At 46.1% G+C, this 20,151-nt stretch overlaps 2 protein-coding genes across 2 annotated transcripts in view; one reads left to right on the top strand and one right to left on the bottom strand.

Annotated features, from left to right (window-relative positions):
• LOC132571888 (uncharacterized) overlaps positions 1–20,151 on the top strand; it is a 128,773-nt gene that overhangs the window by 50,267 nt on the left and 58,355 nt on the right. The window contains exons 7-8 of the mRNA XM_060238680.1: positions 17,556–17,703; positions 18,455–18,960. Coding sequence (XP_060094663.1) covers positions 17,556–17,703; positions 18,455–18,960 — 654 coding nt within the window. The remainder of the gene's footprint in view (positions 1–17,555; positions 17,704–18,454; positions 18,961–20,151) is intronic.
• LOC132571323 (zinc finger protein 501-like) lies at positions 8,127–9,981 on the bottom strand. Its single transcript, XM_060238130.1, has 2 exons — positions 9,847–9,981; positions 8,127–9,312 (listed from the first exon to the last, which is right to left on the bottom strand). Exons 1-2 carry the CDS (start codon positions 9,924–9,926, stop codon positions 8,175–8,177), a joined length of 1,218 nt encoding a protein of 405 aa, XP_060094113.1. The 5' UTR covers positions 9,927–9,981; the 3' UTR covers positions 8,127–8,174.

The raw sequence follows: 20,151 nt of genomic DNA, 5'->3' as shown, positions 1-20,151 counted from the left end.
TATAATAAGGGATTATCTTTAAATTGTAAACTTCAGTTCCCTTCAAGCTACTTCGACTTAGTTACCACGTCACTTCATTGTATAAGAGAGCTTTTGTTTCATGCTACATGGAGCAAGTTCTGGTCACCATCCATGCCTTGTCGTTGGAGTCAGCAATGGAAACAAGTTACTTTGCTTGAAGTTTTGTGCTACTTGACTGACTGTTTTTTGTTTAACGAGTGTGGTGCAAAATTGTAGGAGCTGATAAATAGTATATTGTATCAGCATTAATTTTGTAATTTTTTTGAAACTAAGTGCATTCAGCAAAACATTATAAAGTTATTGAAATCCAAAAGAAGGTGCCCCATCCTCGATTATTTCCAGAGGGAAGGCATTTAAAAGGTGTTCAGACCCTTTAAAAATGATGGCCAGAACTCCCTTCAGAGTTCAATCAAGCTTGTCACAACCTTGCTCCTCGCTCCACCCCCAAAGTCCCCAGATATTTCTTGAGTCAGACCTGGCAACCTGCCAAATATTTTTTTGTTAAAAATATTTAGTTTTAAACAAAAAAGGAGGGAAAGGAACAGTCCTCTCTAATGGAGGAGCGTGTGTGAAGGAAGCATTAGAAAGAGTTAAAACCAAGCGCAGGCTCGAAAGAAACAGAGGGAAGAATTGGCAGTTGGGACTGGGAGACAACTGGCAACGCTTGATAATGACAGCTGGGCTGAAAATCTGCAGTGGTTTTTCCAGAACAATGGCCAGCTTTGTGAGGGAAAGGAGCATTACAGACTGAACCTTAAGCCAGTTTCCGAGAGTGAGAGGGAAAAACAGTGACTTGACCAGACAAAAGTATGAGGGAGAAACCTCCCCCCCAAAAAAAATCACAGATGAGGGGAAAGAGAAATCCTAAAAAGGGTTTCAGTTTCTAAAAACTGGCTCTTGTTGAAGTTGTATGCTGCCACTCATTCTCCCTACTCTGCTTCAACAGAGCCATGGGGTTGGAGCCATAGCTCAGCGGTAGAGCATCTTTCTCACATGCACAATGTCTTGTCACTGGCACCTGCAACTAAAAGGATCAAGTAGAAATGGTCCTGTGAAGGTCTTGTCCCTGGCACCTCCAGCTAAAAGGATCAAGTAGTATTCTCACAATTTTTATTGCTTAATCTCACAATTAAAAAAAATTAAAAAACTGTAAATTAAAAATGTAAATAGTTTCAAGTTTTGTCATTTCTCCTACAATTCTGGTTTTTTTTATTTCAGGGGGGGGCCTAGTGGGCAGCTCGCATAGGGCGCCAAAAATCCTATCACCGGCCCTGATAGCCAGAATTAAACTTTGTTGGTCTTAAAAGGGGCATGGGACTCAGACTTTGTTCTATAAGGTTGCGGCGGTGAGTAGGTGGCAGAAATATTTAGGGTGGAGGATCCCTCATGTATTTTTTTTTTTTTAAAAAAAGAAGTTTAAAAGGTAGCTCAATGTATCCTATCAAACAGAAATTGTCTGATGATGTAGAAGAGGAAACAAGGTGGAAGGAAGGATTGTACACAGGTAGGAGAGATTTTTAAAGAGGTCAGCTGCATTTATAAGCCATCTTTTCTCAACATGAAAGTAAGGCAGAAAGGGAGCACAAAGTTAGCACTAAAGGTGAGTGAAGAAGGCAGCATTCAGGAGAGGTCAAAGAATAAATGGATAAGAGAAGACTGCAGATTTATAACCCGCCCTTCTCTCTGAATCAGACTCAGAGTGGCTTAAAAAGGTAAAGGTAGTCCCCTGTGCAAGCACCAGTTGTTTTCAACTATGGAGTGACGTTGCTTTCGCGTTTTCACGGCAGACTTTTTACGGGGTTGTTTGCCACTGCCTTCCCCAGTCATCTACACTTTCCCCCCAGCAAGCTGGGTTTTCATTTTACCGACCTCAGAAGGATGGAAGGCTGAATCAACCTGGCGCCGGCTACCTAAACCAGCTTTTGCTGGGATCGAACTCAGGTCGTGAGCAAAGGGCTCTGACTGCAGTACTGCAGCTTTACCACTCTGCGCAATGAGGCTCTTTCCAGAGCGGCTTACAATCTCCTTTATCTTCTCCCCCCACAACAGACACCCTGTGAGGTGGTGGGGGGCTGATAGGCCTCTCACAGCAGCTGCCCTTTCAAGGACAGCTCTGCAAGACTGGGGCTGACCCAAGGCCATTCTAGCAGCTGCAAGTGGAGGAGTGGGAATCAAACCCAGATTCTCCCAGAGAAGAGTCCACACACTTAACCACTACACCAAACTGGCTCTCTATAAGGACAAAGAAAAACAGTGGGCAAATTGGAGGGGGGCAGGTAAGACATTTTTAAGAGAGACAAAAAAAGTCAGATAACCATAGAGGAAGTCTGTAGATTAGAAGACACTGAGGATTGTGAAGAGAATTGAAGTGCCTTACATTTAGAAATCCCAAAAGGGCAAACAAATGTTAAAACTGTGCATGCATGAACAAATGGAATAACAAACTTAACAGAAAACAGAACTAGCAGAGAAAGAAAGATGCACCGAAGCAAAACAAGAAACAAAAATGTTGACATAAAAAGCTGAACAGCAGATCATAGCCCGAGAGAGCAGTCTGCCTTTGCTGATGAAAACCCAACTGAATGCTTTAGAGGGTCAATCAGAGGGTTTTGTTGCTGACAATCTGATGTGCTTGTCAGTATTTTATTTACTGCACTTAAATCTTTAGGCTGAGAGATTGTGAATGGCCCAAGGTCACCCAGCAAACTTCTGTGCAGTGCGGAGGTTCGAACTAAGGTCTCCCACCATGCTGGCTTAGGTCAATATTTCAGTTGTAAAAAGGGATCATTGCACAACTGGCTGCACCAACAGGAAAGTTGGGACCCTTTCTATAGATGGCTGGAATCACATATATCAGGGGTGGCCAACAGTAGCTCTCCAGATGTTTTTTGCCTACAACTCCCATCAGCCTCAGCCAGCATAGCCAATGGCTGGGGCTGATGGGAGTTGTAGGCAAAAAAACATATGGAGAGCTACCGTTAGCCACCTCTGACATATATGATGATCTACTAAGAAATGAAGGCTCGACACTTATAATAAGTTATGTTGGCATCAATGTTCCCTCTAAGCAGGGGAGTCGTGTGAGCAAAAATTATACTTTGTGAGCTATTGGCATTAAAGTTACTGCATAAATTTGTGTGCTCTGGGGTCATCCTTCCTGAGCTAAGACAAAAATGTGTGAGCTGGAAGCTAAAAATCTGTGAGCTAGCTCACACTAACTCAGCTTAGCGGGAACACTGGTTGGCATATATGTTACAATTTGAACACTCATGGAAACTACTTCTTTTTCTGTTATGAAATTGCTAGAATATTATATTACTTTATATAGAGTGCAATTTAAGATATGGATTTTTTCATTTCTAATTCCCATTCCCCTGAAAATAAAATATTTGAAACAGAAAAAGGAAAGCCACTGTTCCTGTCATGGAGGAGGCACAAAACTCTGTCCACTGATGAAGAGGAAGAAGAGAAGAGAATGGATTTATACCCTGCCCTTCACTCAGAGCAGTTTGCAATCTTTCCCTTCCTCTCCCCATAACAGACACCCTGTGAGGTAGGTGCAGCTGAGAAAGCTCTTTCAAGAACTGCTCTTGAGAGAACAGCCTCTGACAGAGTTATGACTGACCTAAGGTTACACCAGTAGCTGCATGTGGAGGAATCAAACCCAGTTCTCCCAGATTAGAGCCTGCACTCTTAACCACTACACCAAACTGGCTCTGAAGAGCACCTTCCTTCCCCAGAGGACATTTTCCGGTATAACAACTGCTTCTCTTTTGTATCTGTGAAAATCAATTGAAAAATCCTAACAAGGCTTTGAGGAATAAAAAGAACAGGGTAATGTAGGTAAACAAAGACCCTGAGGCACAGTCTGTGGCAACTCCCTCAATTTTTAAAATTAGAACTCATTCCTTTGAGCAGATTTTTCTTCTCCCCTTTTCCCAAGGAACGCACAACTGCACTCATTTTCCTTCCCTCCTCCATTTTATTCTACAAAACAGCAATGTGGGACTTCTGCAAAACATTTGAATCAGAATTTCCCAATTCAAATGTAAATAAATAATTTTCATATGTAAGTAATGCTAGGAAGACAAATATGCCATGTACAAGCCTGCTTTATATCCCACAACAACCCTGACAACTATAGATGGAACAGATTATTTACATATGTAGGGTACTGGGGAAATTTTCTGTTCCATCTTACTACTCCTAACCAGTGGTCATTTTGTAGAAAAATAGGTGGTGGAGCTCATCCAGGGATTGTTATGCAGACTATTCAATGGACAAGGAGGTGGAACTCTCAGGAGGTGGAACTCTCAGAAAGGTTCAGGAGCTGCGCTCCTGTGAGCTCCCACTAAATCTGAGGCCTGCTCCTAACAATCTTGTGACGTAAACAAGGCAAAGAGAGACTGGCTAGCCCAAAGGAACCCAGTGTTAAGAACATAAGAACATAAGAGAAGCCATGTTAGATCAGGCCAATGGCCCATCCAGTCTAACATTCTGTGTCACACAGAGGCCAAATATATACACACACACACACACACACACACACACACACTGGCTAATAGCCACTGATGGACCTCTGCTCCATATTTTTATCTAACCTCCTCTTGAAGGTGGCTATGCTTGCGGCCGCCACCGCCTCCTGTGGCAGTGAATTCCACATGTTAATCACCCTTTGGGTGAAGAAGTAGTTCCTTTAATCCGTTTTAACCTTTCTGCTCAGCAATTTCATCAAATGCCCACGAGTTCTTGTATTGTGAGAAAGGGAGAAAAGTATTTCTTTCTCTACTTTCTCCATCCCATGCATTATCTTGTCAACCTCTATCATGTCACCCCGCAGTTGACGTTTCTCCAAGCTAAAGAGCCCTAAGCGTTTCAACCTTTCTTCATAGGGAAAGTGTTCCAGCCCTTTAATCATTCTAGTTGCCCTTTTCTGGACTTTCTCCAATGCTATAATATCCTTTTTGAGGTGCGGCGACCAGAACTGCACACAGTACTCCAAATGAGACCGCACCATTAATTTATACAGGGGCATTATGATACTGGCTGATTTGTTTTCAATTCCCTTCCTAATAATTCCCAGCATGGCGTTGGCCTTTTTTATTGCAAATGCACACTGTCTTGACATTTTCAGTGAATTATCTACCACGACGCCAAGATCTTTCTCATGGTCAGTCTCTGCCAGTTCACACCCCATCAACTTGTATTTGTAGCTGGGATTCTTGGCCCCAATGTGCATTACTTTGCACTTGGCCACATTGAACCGCATCTGCCACGCTGACGCCCACTCACCCAGCCTCAACAGATCCCTTTAGAGTTCCTCACAATCCTCTCTGGTTCTCACCACCCTGAACAATTTTGTGTCATCCGCAAACTTGGCCACTTCACTGCTCACTCTCAACTCTAAATCATTTATGAACAAGTTAAAGAGCATGGGACCCAGTACCGAGCCCTGCGGCACCCCACTGCTTACCGTCCTCCACTGGTTACCGTCCCCCACTGCTTACTGTGTTGTGGCCAGTCAGGATCTGAACCTTGGTCTCTTCAGTTCTAGCCCAACTGCTCTGTCTAAAAGGTGAAGGGGTGGGTGGGATGCTGTTAAAAAATGATACTTGCCAAATAAAGAACAAAGCTTTTCATGGACTGCCATGTTGGGCATGGATAGCATTGAGAAAATGGGAAAAGCAGACCGCATCCTGAAATTTGTCTAGTTTGAGCCAATAGCTGAAGTGATACCATTACAGTTTCTTGCCTGTTCCCAAGGAAACTAGACCTTGATTCAATACTGAATCCAGACACAGCTGAAATATTTTGATTTTTTTTGACATTGTTCAGAAATATTTTTTCCAGGATGGATGGATGAAATGTAGCCAAAAATGTTAAGGACTGGACAGGATTCAACCGTTTTAGAATCCAGGCTAGAAGTCACACTTTGAAATTAATTTTACCCTGTTTATTACACTTTACAGGGACTGATTACTCAACATCATTTCCAAAACTCCTAACTAAATGCAAAGAAAAATAGTCAATGATGGTTCAGCATTCAGGAACATTCAAGTTAAATAATACAAGAACAAGGAGGAAAAAAAATGATCCATAAAACATTCTTACACACAGTACTGACACAAAGGGGAGAGCCAAAGATGCCCTCGACTCAGGATCTGAAGGAAAATGCCTTAATAATAATAATTAATAAATTATTGTTATTATTAGCATTTCTATAGTGCTTTCAAAGTAGTGATTATTTTAGTACAATAGTTACAACACCGTTGTAAGGTAGGTCAGTTTCATTCTCCCCATATTGCAAATGCTAAGATTGAAACAGACTGTATTTTGGCCAAGAGATCTCATTATTTGAGAAGCCTCTTGTCATTTCCCCCCCCAAAAAGCTCCATTTTAGAGCTGGTAGATTAGCAAGGCAGAGAACAGCACAGTTCCTACGACACATGAAGAAAAAACCTGTTCTCCAAAACCAGAAACTTTATTTCTAGTGTGGAATCCAGGACATCATTAAATGAAGGAAAGCAAAGTAATTGAAGACGAAGATACTGGATTTATATCCTGCCCTCCACTCCGAATCTCCTTTATCTTCCTCCCCCACAACAGATACCCTCGTGAGGTGGGTGGGGCTGAGAGGACTCTCACAGCAGCTGCCCTTTCAAGGACAACCTCTGCCAGAGCTATGGCTGACCCAAGGCCATTCCAGCAGCTGCAAGTGGAGGAGTGGGGAATCAAACCCAGTTCTCCCAGATAAGAGTCCACACACTTTACCACTACACCCAACTGGCTCTAATAGATCTCATAGTCTCTGATGATCCCATAGTCATGTGCGTGGCTCTGGTTGGTCATGAGCCCAATGAAACTAAGCAGCAAAGGAATACTTAGGGGCGTCCCCCATCTTATGCTGAAAAATAAGACTTTGAAAGTTCGCCAGGAGCAGAAAGAGAAATGCCGAAGGCAGACTGAGTATACCTCAAGGGGTGTGGAGTGCTGAGAGCAGTTGAGAGTCAATGAAGGAGGAGAAATAAAGGGAAATGGTGTTACAAAGAGAACAAGTTGGTATCATGCTGCCACCAGGCGCCACCAAACCCAGAAAAATTATAAAATTTCCCAAACAGTTTATAGCTCCTGGGAAATCTTAAATTCATTCTGGAAAAAGAAGTCATACCAGGCGGTTCTCAGAGAATAATTCTCAAAGTCTAAAAACGAAATGAGTAGGCTGAAAAAGTTCGCACTCACGACAACTGACCAGCTAAAGATACACTCTTAGCATTATAGTCTGTGCTTGTAATATCTGTTTAATACATGATGCCTGGGAATGTTCATTTCTGTCTGGTAAACACAGTACAGATCTTATAGACATGCACAGCTGGTGAGCCAGCATGCTGCTGCTACAGTTTTCTCTCATTCAAACCGTATGATCCCATTTGTTTACAACTTAGAACAGAAGAGAGAGGCTCAAAAATCAAGACAGAAGGAGAAGGAGAAGAAGACTGCAGATTTATACCCATCCTTCTCTCTGAACTCAGAGCAGCTTACAATCTCCTATATCAGGGGCAGCCAAACTGTGGCTTGGGAGCCACTTATGTGGCTCCCGGAGGTCAAGGAGGAACTTAATGCAGACTGACTCTCAAGTCTCCCCTATGCTGGTCTTATGGGGACTGTTATTCCCAGCTTTTATTCTTTAAAAAGTCTCCTTCTAAGATGGTTCTGTTATATAGTGCATTCACATGCATTTTATCTTTCTGTTCAAAGGAAGTATTAAGAGTTTTCACAAAGACGTGTGTGTAATATTTGTTCATGTCTTGTGGCTCTCAAACATTTGATGTGTATTCTATGTGGCTCTTACATTAAGCGAGTTTGGCCACCCCTGTCCTATATCTTCTCCCCCCACAACAGACACCCTGTGAGGTGGGTGGGGCTGAAAGAGCTCTCCTAGAAGCTGCTTTCAAGGACAGCTCTACGAGAGCTATAGCTAACCCAAGACCATTCCAGCAGCTGCAAGTAGAGCAGTGGGGAATCAAACCTGGTTCTCCCAGATAAGAGTCCACACACTTAACCACTACACCAAACTGAAATAAGTAACTCCCCTCCCCCCAGCTTTGATTGGGTGAAAAAACTCTATTTTTGTGATTTTGCTGGAGTAGAAACCCTTATATGATGATCTGAACTTCCACTGAAGTTGTTTCCATGTTGTGACAATTCTTAGGCATGGGAATCTCCCCTGTGTGCATTCGTTGATGGGAAGTCAGGGACGTACTCCAAGTGAAACTCTTTCCACACTCTGGACATTTATATGGTTTCTCCCCTGTGTGGATTCTCTGATGCCTAGTGAGGGCTGAGCTTGTGCTCAGGCTCTTCCCACACTCCGCACATTTATATGGTTCCTCCCCAGTATGCATTCTTTGATGTGAAGTGAGATGTATGTTCCGAGTAAAGTTCTTCCCGCACACCAGGCATTTAAACGGTTTCTCCCCTGTATGCATTCTTTGATGTCTACTGAGGTCAGACCCTGTACTGCAGCTTTTTCCACACTCCAAGCACTTGAATGGATCCTCACCCGTGTGCATTCTTTGATGGTAGATCAGAGTTTTGCTCCAAGTGAAGCTTTTCCCACACTCCAGACACTTATAGGGCTTTTCTCCCGTGTGCATTCTTTGATGCCTTCTAAGGTCTGACTTCTGACTGAAACTCTTCCCACACTCCAAGCATTTGTAGTCCTCCCCTGTGTGGATTCCTTGATGTCTCTTAAGGCTCGAGATTTCACAAAAGCCTTTTCCACACTCAGTGCATTTATACGGTTTCTCCTCGGTGTGAAGTCTCTGATGGCTTACAAGCTTATGCCTCCGACTGAAACTCTTTCCGCACTCTGAACATTCAAAGGGCTTCTCCCCTGTGTGCATTCGCAGATGAGTCTGAAGGCTAGCATTGCTACACAAGCACTTTCCGCACTCCAAACATTTATACGGTTTCTCTCCAGTGTGGATTCTCCAGTGAAGATTTAGCCTTGACTTAAAACTGAAGCTTTTCCCACACAGAGGACACTTATATCTTTTCTTAGTTTTGTCTATTTTTGCTTCCACCGGGATTTCTTGGAAGTTGCCAAGCTGAGAAGGGAAAGACTCATTCTTCCCAGTTAGATTGGTTTTCCTTCTCTGTTTTTTGGTCTTTTCAGATTTGTCCCGTCCCCAGGACACCATAAACAGATCTTCCTCAGTGTCACTCTTCCACCCATCGCCTGCTGGATGAAGCAAGAGAATACTTATTAAGTTCCGGAAGAAGGATTGGAGCCTGAAATCAAGGAGCAAAATGAATTAGCTGCTGTAACAAGTGACAGAATAGAAAAGGACAGTTTCTTCAATGTCCATCCCAACATTTTCTTAGAAGGTCCTCCAAAATTAAGTGGGCAGATAGATTTTAACTGAGTATTAGAGTCTCATAACTGCTAGCATGGTCACTCTTCCAGGGGAATGAAACAGCATTCCAAAATGGCTGCGCACCCAGCCCGAGATTAGCTGTCTTAGCAGACAACACCACCTCCATGTTATCTGGATCAAGCTAGTTGGCCAAAGTCAATGGAGACCAATGCTCCCTCTAAGCTGTGGAGTCTTGTTAGCAAAAATTCGATTTCATAAAATACTGGCATTAAAGTTGTGCACTCCTGCATAAATCAGTTTGCTCAAGGGGCCATTTTTCCTGAGCTGAGACAAAAATGTGCGAGCCAGAGGCTAAAAAACGGTGATCTAGCTCACACTAACTCAGCTTAAAGGGAACATGGGTGGAGACCCTGAAGATTTGTGATAAGGCTAATAAAGGGAAACTTACCTAAAGAGGACACAATCCCATAATTCTCCACCATGACTTCCCTGTGCAGGGCTCTTTGGGCTGGGTCCAGCAAAGCCCATTCCTCCTCAGTGAAGCACACCACCACCTCCTCGAAGGTCACTGAACCCTGAAAGAAGACGATGTAGCAGTCCTTAACTTCTTAGTGCAACCTGAAAGGCAAGGGGTCTGAAAGTTCTTCCTAAGCAACATTAATGTCTTTTCCTAATAGGACACCTTGGCTCAAGCAAAGGGGAAGAGCGGCATGCTTTGTAAGAGAGACAGAAGCACCCAGGCTCACCACTGTGCCCTTCTCTACAACAGAAGTCCCCAACCCTCAGGCCGAGTACCAGTACCAGGCCGCGGCCTGTTTTGCAATGGGCCATGCAGCCTTGCCGCCCACCCCCCCGCGGCACCTTCCCCCCTCCCCCACAGCACCTTCCCCCCCTCCCCGTTTTCACTATTTTAAGGCCGGGGAAGGGAAGGAGGCAAGGGCAGTGTCGCTCACTACTGCAGTTTTCTGCTGATCGGCTGGGAGCGGGTCAATCTGGGAGGTGCTTCATGACCCCTTTCCCGGCCTTAAAATAAGAACAAAAGAGAAGTCATGTTGGATCAGGCCAATGGCCCATCCAGTCCACCACTCTGTGTCACACAGTGGCCTATATATATATATATATATATATATATATATATATATATATACACACACACATACACACACTGTGGCTAATAGCCACTGATGGACCTCTGCTCCATATTTTTATCCAATCCTATTTTTATCCAATCTCCTGGCTATGTTTGTAGCCGCCACCACCTCCTGTGGCAGTGAATTGGTGAAAACAGGGAAAGAGGCAGCTGTGAGGCTTCACAGCAGGGCGGTGAAGAAGGGAGGAGGAAAACGGGGGGAGGAGGAGGTGCCGCAGGGAGGATGGGGGGAGGCAGAATTGGATGACCCCACCCTGCCGGCCCTGGGGCCAGTCCCTGGGGCCAAAAAGGTTGGGGACCACTGCTCTACAATAATCCCATCTCATAGAATCATAGAGTTGGAAGGGACTTCCAGGCTCATCTAGTCCAACGCTATGCACAATGCAGGAAACTCACAAATACCTCCCCCCATACCCTCAGTGATATCTACTCCCAGGGGTGGAATTCTAGCAGGAGTTCCTTTGCATATTAGGCCACACACCCCTGATAAAGCCAATCCTCCAAGAGCTTACAAAAAAGAGCCTTGGAGGATTGGCTACATCAGGGAGGTGTGGCCTAATATGCAAAAAAACTCCTGCTAGAATTCCATCCCTGCCTACTCCACATCCAGAAGATGGCAACAACCCCCCCCAACGCCCCCCCCCCCAAAAAAACCTCCAGGATCCCTTGCCAAACTAGCTTGGAGAAAAATTGCTGCCTGACCCCAAAGTGGCGAACAGCATTTCCCTGGGCGTGTAAGAATTAAGTACTGATGCCACCCTTCCTGCCCTCCTTCTCATGATCTGCCTAACTTCACATCTCCTACCTGATCTGGTTTCCCAGGAGTGGAGTCCACAGTTGGGTCATAAACGGATGACCAAGGATGCGTTGCTGAGATCTTATCACCACCTGTGATGGACACAAAAGACGGTGGGAAGATGTGTTGCTGTTTCTTTCTTGAGTTTCATTTTCTTGTACGAAAAATGTGTCTTCCTGTGGTTCTCTGGACATAGTGAGGTATGAAGACCAAAAGTCCATCTACTTCAGTATTCTTCCAGACAGATGCCTTCAGGAAACCCACTATAGCAGGGGTGTCAAACATGCGGCCCAGGGGCCAAATCAGGCCACCGGACAGCTCCTATCAGGCCCCTGAGCAACTGGCTCTTGTCTGCTTCCTTCTCCCTCTCTCTTGCTTTGTTCTGCATCACTGCTTGCTTTGGAAGGCTTGCTCAATCGCACAGCAGAGCTACAGAGCAAAACCTTGATTTTTTCCGTTGACTGAGATTTCTCCTCTTGGTCCCCTGGGGAAGGATGGAAAGAGCCAGAACGTCAGGCTTCCCCCCTGAGCAGTGTTCCCTCTAACCTGAGTTAGCATGAGCTAGCTCACAGATTTTTAGCCTCCAGCTCACACATTTTTGTCTTAGCTCAGGAAGGATGACTCCAGAGCACACTAATTCATGTAGTAACTCACAACTTTAATGCCAGTAGCTCACAAAGTAGAATTTTTGCTCACAAGTCTCTGCAGCTTAGAGGGAACATTGCCCTTGAGTACTCAATAAACAATCCTTCTATTTCAAGAAGGTTCCATTTATTAAGTAGTTCAGGTAAAATGTGCCTCAGACTGGTGTCTGAGTCAGAACTACCATCCGTCAATAGGTCAAGCAATAATATAGGTTCAGCAATAGGCATAGCTAGCAATGATAAGCTCCCCCCTTTACTTTCCCCAAGCGATTCATTGGAACTCTGGTTTCCCTTCCCAGCAGGACCAAGGTTGCAGTTTTGATACATGCGTTACTAAGCAGTGGCCTTCAGATACAATATCCAGACCCAGCAAACAGATGCAATGCATGGGAAGCAGTAGATAACCATTACAGAAACATGCAGAGAAAATACAAGTACAGACATTCAGTAACCCTTTCATAGCAAGCCCTTGACACAGAATTTCCTTTGTCCAGTTCCTCAGATCCCATGGGAGAAATACAAAGGAAGCACCTTTAAGACCAACAGTTGCTAGTGTTTTAAGCATGTTTTATTTTATTTAAATCTTTAACTGTGCTTTTCTGTGTCCATTATAAAGTTTATATCTCTGCTATTGCTACCTAATCTTAAACAGGTACACACATGGCCTGGCCTGACATATCCTGGCCTAACAAGGTCTCATTTATGTCAGATTTGGCCCTCATAACAAATGAGTTTGACACCCCTGCACTATAGGGATAGAAAGCCTTTGTAACTTGCCCTTGGTAACTGGTTTTCAGTTATAGCATGGAGGATCCTTCATGACAAATAGCTGACAGATCTTTCCTCCAGAAATTTCTTTTGCCTTTACTTAAATCCATCTAAGATAATAGCCTTTGGTATTTCTAAATATACATTATGCTATCGTCCATTTTCAATCCCTTTCAAAACAATCCCAAACACAAAAGTGTGAAAATCTTTCATTGTGGCATCTGCCAGGCCCCCTCAGAAGGTATTGGGGTAAAAGTAAGATTACAAACGTCTACCTCAATACAGCATAGTATATCAACTTTTTGCACTTTTAATGTGTGGAAAAGGTTGCAGACTAGCATCTCCCTCATACCTTGCAGATTTCGGGGTGACCAAATGAAAAGGCCTAGCAGAAAGATGGCTCTTTCTATCAAGGCAATAGTGTTGAAATGATAATTGCCTAATTTGAGAGTCCCTTGGACTGCAAGAAGATCAAATCAGACAGTCCTAAGGGAAATCAACCCTGACTGTTCCTTGGAAAGTCAGATGCTGAAGCTGAAGCTCAAATGCTTCGGCCACCAAATGAGAAGGGAGCACTCCCTGGAGAAGATTCTGAAAGCAAAATATGAGATGGCTGGACAGCGTTACTGATGTGATTAACACGAATTTGAGCAGACTTCAGAGGATGGTGGAAGACAGGAGGGCCTGGCATGACTTGGTCCATGGGGTTGCAAAGAATCGAACTTGACTGTGCAACTGAACAGCAATTTGGGTAGGGGTTTTTTTTGTATCCTCCAAACTTGAAATCCAGGGGACTGGATAGACAGAACTCTTCTTCCTTTAGAGGTTTTTAATTGTGTAATCTAGTTTTACCCTAGCCTGGATGGCTCTGGTTAGTCTGCCTGTAGCCGTAGAAAAGAGCAAGAGTTCTGAAGAAGTGAGCCGTCACTCACGAAAGCTCATACACTGCCACACGTTTTGTTAGTCTGGATGGCCCAGGCTAACCTGATCCCATGAGATCTCAAAAGCTAAGTGGGGTCTGCCTTGGCTAGTACTTGGATGGGAGACCACCAAGGAAGTCCAGGGTTTCTACACAGAGGCAGACAATGGTGATCTGCCCCTGTTGTTTCCTGCTTTGAAAACCCCTATAGGGCTCACATACGTTGGCTGCCACTTCCCAGCAGTTTACACCACGATCACTAATCCAGTTCTATTGCCTCATAAGAATATAAGAGAAGTCTTGTTGGAGCAGACCAATGGCCCATCCAGTCACACAGTTGCCAAAAAAAACCAAGTGCAATCCCCAGGCCCTCGGATTCAGTGGGAGCTCACAGAAGCACAGCTCCTGAACCTTTCTGAGAGTTCCACCTCCTCCTTCTGAGGGTTCCACCTCCTTGTCCATTGAATAGTAGGTGCAGCTGCATAACAATCCCTGGATGAGCTCCACCACCTATTTTTCTACAAAATGACCCCTGGACCTCCCACTGTGCCCCCCCCCAAGCACCAAGAATACACAGTATCACTGCCCCAGACTGAGAGTTCCAACAATAGGCTCTGGCTAATAGCCACTGATGGACCTCTGCTCCATATTATCCAATCCCCTCTTGAAGCTGTCTATGCTTGTAGCCGTCACCACCTCCTGTGGTAGTGAATTCCACATGTTAATCATCCTTTGGGTGAAGAAGTACTTCCTTTTATCAGTTCTAACCTGACTGCTCAGCAATTTCAATGAATGCCCACGAGTTCTCATATTGTGAGAAAGGGAGAAAAGTACTTCTTTCTCTACCTTCTCTATCCCCTACCTTCTCTGTCCTCTACTTTCTCTACCTTCTCTATCATATGAATTATACCAGCTTTTACTGAATTGCTCATCTAACTCTTGTTGCTTGTCTCGGGTTTCAAGAAGAAAGCCAATTATTAACACAGTCAGGGGTGGAATTCTAGCAGGAGCTCCTTAACATATTAGGTCACAGCCCCCCTGATGGAGCCAATCCTCCAAGAGCTTACAAAAAAGAGCCTTGTAAGCTCTTGGAGGATTGGCTACATCAGGGGTGTGTGTCCTAATATGCAAAGGAGCTCCTGCTAGAACTCCAATCTTTAACACAGTAAATAAATTTTAAAGACCCTTACCAATCCATGCGGCATCTTGCTCCCCCTCCACAGCAATCCTGCTGAACAGCAGCCTCTGTCTGGGGTATGTCAGAGCCTCGCCTGCCTCCAGGAAATCCATGGTGACACCAGTTAATGCCCCCTGCAACTGAAAAAGCAAAGACAATCCCAATTAAGGAATGGAAAGAAATTCAGGAAAGGAATAAGGGGTCAGGGGACATTCCCTTCTTTGAGGATTTCAAGGGAAAGATGCTGGGAATGCTTAGGACAGGGGTGTCGAACTCATTTGTTATGAGGGTCGGATCTGACACAAATGAGACCTTGTCAGGCCGGGCCACGTGTGCCATAAAATGTAATGCCAGGTAGCAAAGATATACACTTTATAAAGGACACAGACAAACACAATTAAAGATTTTTAAAATAAATTAATAAAATATAATTAAAATATTAGCACGGTCTGATAACCGACAGCTCTTGCTCTGAATTATTGCATCAAAATCTGGTGACAATGTCTGTGCTGTAGCAGTCTTGAATATGCTGTTCAGGTGTTGCCCAGGTGTGTGTCTGTAAGCTGCAAACCTACTTTTGCCTTACTGACATTCATTACAGAAATCTCGTGGTCAACGCTTTGAGCCGAAGACCCAGAGGAAAATATGAAATGGCTGGGCATTGCAAGCTTTTGTACATATGCTGCTTCATGTGCTGGTCAGCCAATGGAGAAAATAGAGGCTTTGTTCTGTAGATTGACTGAGCAAGCTGTGATGCAGAAGGAAGCAAGTGAGGAAGACAGAAGCAGGCAACAGTGAGTTGCTTGTGGGCCTGATAAGAGCCCTCCACGGGCCTCATCCAACCCCCAGGCTGCATGTTTGACATCCCTGGCTTAGGATCTTAATCAAACGCTCAGCCCTTTCAAGTACACAGGAACCCATATGAAGCTGCCATATACTGAATCAGTCCATCAAAGTCAGCACAGTCTTCTCAGACTGGCTGCAGCTGTTCAGGGTCTTGTTTGGAGATCATTCACATCATCTGCTACCAGATTCTTTAACTGGAGATGCCTCCAAGCAAGGCTTTTTTTGGTAGAAAAGGCCCAGCCGGAACTAATTTGCATATTAGGCCACACATCTCCATTGCTTCATACGGGGCTTTTTTGTAGAGAAAGCCTAGCAGGAACTCATTTGCATATTAGGCCACACACCCTGACACCAAGCCATCCGGAACTGTGTTCCTGTGCATTCCTGCTCAAAAGCCCTGACCCCAAGGACTAAAACTGGAACCTTCTGTGTGCCAAGCAGACCTTTCACCCCTGAGCCATGGCCCCTTGCCCTTTACTAAGCTGGACCCTTGGGGTCTACCCAATCCTTTCAACTGCCACTTAGCCACAGCCCCTCCCTCAAAGTACCTGCCTTTTACTGAATTTGGCCCTTGGTTTTCCTCATGCTTTCAACTGGAGAGGGTGGGGATGAAACGTGGAACTTGTTTGTGCCAAAGAGATGCTCTTCCACTGAGCCACAGCACTTCTGGAAATTACATTGGGGCTTTCACATGATCTACTATTTAAACCATTTGACTGGAAAGGCCAGGGTTGAACCTGGGACCTTCTGCATACAAAGCAGAGGCTCTACCACAGAGCTACAGGCAGGGCTGGCCCAGCCGCTAGGCAAACTAGGTGATTGCCTAGTGCGCCAGCCTTCTGGGGGCACCCCATGAGATGCTATCAGTGCGGGGGGAAGGCATCAAAAGTTGAGTGATCCAAGTGGTGAGCCATGCTGGTCTGAAACAGTAGAACAAAGTTTCACCTTTAAGACCAACAAAGTTTTATTCAGAATGGAAGCTTTCGTATGCATGCATACAAGAACTAGGAAATGCGTGTCGCTTTGTTTTACCTAGACTTGCAGCAACAGCAATTAACAGGCAACTTTTATTACCTTTTCTTGCTCTCCAGACCTAATGGTCTTCCAATTTATTACACTATTTTGCCATCTGATCCTTTGTATCAGTTCACACTCGTAACCCAACAACGACATGCATTTCAGCCCGCTGTACCCTATCCCCTCGTTTGAAGAAGTATACCTGCATACAAAAGCTTACATTGTAAATAAAACTTTGTTGGTCTTAGAGATGCAACTTGACTCTGACTTTGTTCTTAGGTTGACCGTTACATTTCAAAGCCAAGGGCGCCAAACTGCTCATCCCTCCCCTCCCCCCAAAGTTTCATTCCCATTCCCCTTTGAAGGAGTAGACATAATTCCTGGGAACCAGACAACGACCTTGGCATGCCCAGGGACTAGGCAGAACGATACTTGTGCTTGTTACAAAAAAGAGATAGCCCTACCAAGCAATGCGGCAGTGCGAGCGAAAGCAACGCATAAGGTTAACATAGTTCACCTCAGGGCCGTATCTAGAAAATTTTGGGGGGGGGCAGGGAATAAAATTTTAGATGGAGGGGCCCTCTGCTCTGGCAGTCCCCACTCTCTCTGTCGTCGCTGCTTTGGTGGCCCCCACCTGCCCCACTGCTCTGTCAGTACACGCCCTCCTCCACGGCACCTCCCCACCTCCGTCCCACCTACCCATCTGGTAAAGTGCCAGCTCCCAGGGCTTTTTCAAGAAGCCCGCCCCCCCGCCAATCAGTGGAGAAAGCGTGCTGAGGCCGGCGGCTCCTCTACCAGCTTTCCAGCGATCTCACACGTTCAGCCCTGGAACCCTGGCAGCAGTAAAGATCAGGCAGTCCTTCCCGCCATGGGCGCCCCAACGCTAAACATGCTGAGAGCACTGGAAAGCCGGCAGAGGAGCCACCGGCCTCAGCGCCACTTTCAAGGGGGTTCCTTGAAAGATCCCCGGGAGCCGGCGCTTTCCCAGGTGGGTGGGATGGAGGGGAGAAGAAGAAGAAGAAGAAGAAGAAGAAGAAGAAGAAGAAGAAGAAGAAGAAGAAGAAGAAGAAGAAGAAGAAGAAGAAGAAGAAGAAGAAGAAGAAGAAGAAGAAGAAGAAGAAGAAGATATTGGATTTATATCCCGCCCTCCACTCCGAAGAGTCTCAGAGCGGCTCACAATCTCCTTTACCTTCCCCCCCCACAACAGACACCCTGTGAGGTGGGTGGGGCTGGAGAGGGCTCTCACAGCAGCTGCCCTTTCAAGGACAACCTCTGCCAGAGCTATGGCTGACCCAAGGCCATGCTAGCAGGTGTAAGTGGAGGAGTGGGGAATCAAACCCGGTTCTCCCAGATAAGAGTCCGCACACTTAACCACTACACCAAACTGGCTCTGCAGTGGAGGACAGGGCAATGCAGAGGAGGACAGGGGCCACCAGAGTGGTGGGGAGATCAGGGACCACCAGAGCAGTGGCAGCAGAGAGAGCGGGAGCCGCAAGAGCGGCTGGGAGAGGGGGGATGGGGAGAACAGTGGTGGCAACGGGGAGAACAGGGTGGGGAGAACGGGGCAGCAAAAGAAGGGGCCATACAGTTGGAAGGGGGGGTTGGGTGGAGGGGCCTAGCCCCCCCAGGTTCCCCCATGGCTACGGGCCTGGTTCACCAGCAAATAATAAACAATGGCAAGAGACCCTCTTGACAGCACTCACCTGCCTTTCCTGCTTCTTGTCCTCCGCCTCACTCAGCAGGAAGCCTTCCGTCAGAGCCACAGCCTGCGAACTGGTCTCCGGGCGGCATTCTCTAACCCAGCTTTCGATCTCTGGTGGAAGGATGGCCAGGAACTGCTCCAGGATCACCAGATCCAAGATCTGCTTCTTCGTGTGCCTCTCCGGTTTCAGCCACCGACAACACAGGTCGTGCAGTCGGTTGCAAACTTCGCGGGGCTCCGCCAGCTCTTGGTAGGGGAACTGCCGGAAGCGCAAGCGTGGAGCTTCGGAGCCGACAACGTCCTCGCCCAGAAAAGTCTGCATGCTTCTTTCCCAGAATCCACCTCTGCCCTCTACTACAGTGGCATTTTTGGCTTCAGGGTCAGCCAAGCCTTGCTCTTCCATTTTCACTCTGGGCTCCGAGGCAGCCTGCCAAAGATTGCAGGGATCCCCCTGCTCTTCTGCCATAGCCTTCCACAAGGCAAGGAGCGCCTTCCGATTACAGTGGATCCCAAATCCCACAAAGCCAGAGTGTTGGTCTATGTGTAACCCTTCATACACTAAGAACCACAGCCGAGATAAAAGGCTTCCAGCTGGAATCCCAGGTCCTCTCCCTGTATAAAAGACAGACAAACAATGGCTGCGGGGGTGACATGATAAGAGGCTTACAAGATTATGCATGAGACAGAGCAGGGTTTCCCAAACTCCCCCCTTCCCCACCATGGCCCAGTTTTTTCCCCGTGGAAACTGCGCTGGCCAGGAGCTTTCCTTGTCCCTCTCTGATGTTTCCGAACCACAGAGAGGGATAGAGGAGCATGCCTGGCTGGCGTGCAGTCTCAGTATCGCTCCCTCCAGGCGGAGGATGCTCAGGGAGCGATACAGAGACTCCGCGTTGGCCAGGAGGTTTCCCCGCCCTCTCTGATGTTTCTGAACATCAGAGAGGGATGGGGGAGGGCTTCTGGCCAGTGCACAGTCTCTGTAGCGCTCTCTGAGCGTCCTCCGCCTGGAGGACACTCAGAGAGTGCTACAGTCAGCAGTGTGGGGGGCAGGGGCTAGATCATGGGGACCCGGCATTGAGGCTTGTGTGGCCCGGTACTGGGTCGCAACCCTGCAAATGGGAAACGCTGAGATAGAGGAAAAAGTAGAAGGAGAAGAAGACAACAACACTGGATTTATATCCTGCCCTCCATTCTGAATCTCAGAGCAGCTTGCAATCTCCTTGTGCCATTCTCCCTCGCAACAGACACCCAGTGAGGTGTGTGGGGCTGAGAGAGCTCTGACAGACAAGGGCAACTCTGCAAGAGCTATGGCTGACCCAAGGCCATTCCAGCAGCTGCAAGTGGAAGAGTGAGGAATCAGACCCAGTTCTCCCAGATAAGAGTCTGAACACTTAGAATCATAGAGTCTGAAGGCACCTCCAGGGTCATCTAGTCCAACCCCCTGCACAATGCAGGAAACTCAGAAATACCTCCACTTAAGTTCACAGGATCTTCATTGCTGTCAGATGGCCACTTAACCACTACAGCAAACTGGCTCTCCAGAAAGAAGTCCTTTTCTCCCTTTCTCACAATGAACATGGGAATGAAATTAATGAGCAGAAGGCTTAGAACTGATAAAATGAAGTATTTCTTCACCCAAAGAGTAATTAACATGTGGGATTCACTGCCCAGGAAGTGGTGGAGGTTACAAGCACAGACACATTCAAGAGGCGACTGAAGAAACATCTGGAGCCAAGG

Source organism: Heteronotia binoei, chromosome 5 (genome assembly GCF_032191835.1).
Source record: "Heteronotia binoei isolate CCM8104 ecotype False Entrance Well chromosome 5, APGP_CSIRO_Hbin_v1, whole genome shotgun sequence".
NCBI classification, from domain to species: domain Eukaryota; kingdom Metazoa; phylum Chordata; class Lepidosauria; order Squamata; family Gekkonidae; genus Heteronotia; species Heteronotia binoei.
This window is presented reverse-complemented; position numbering and strand designations above follow the sequence as displayed.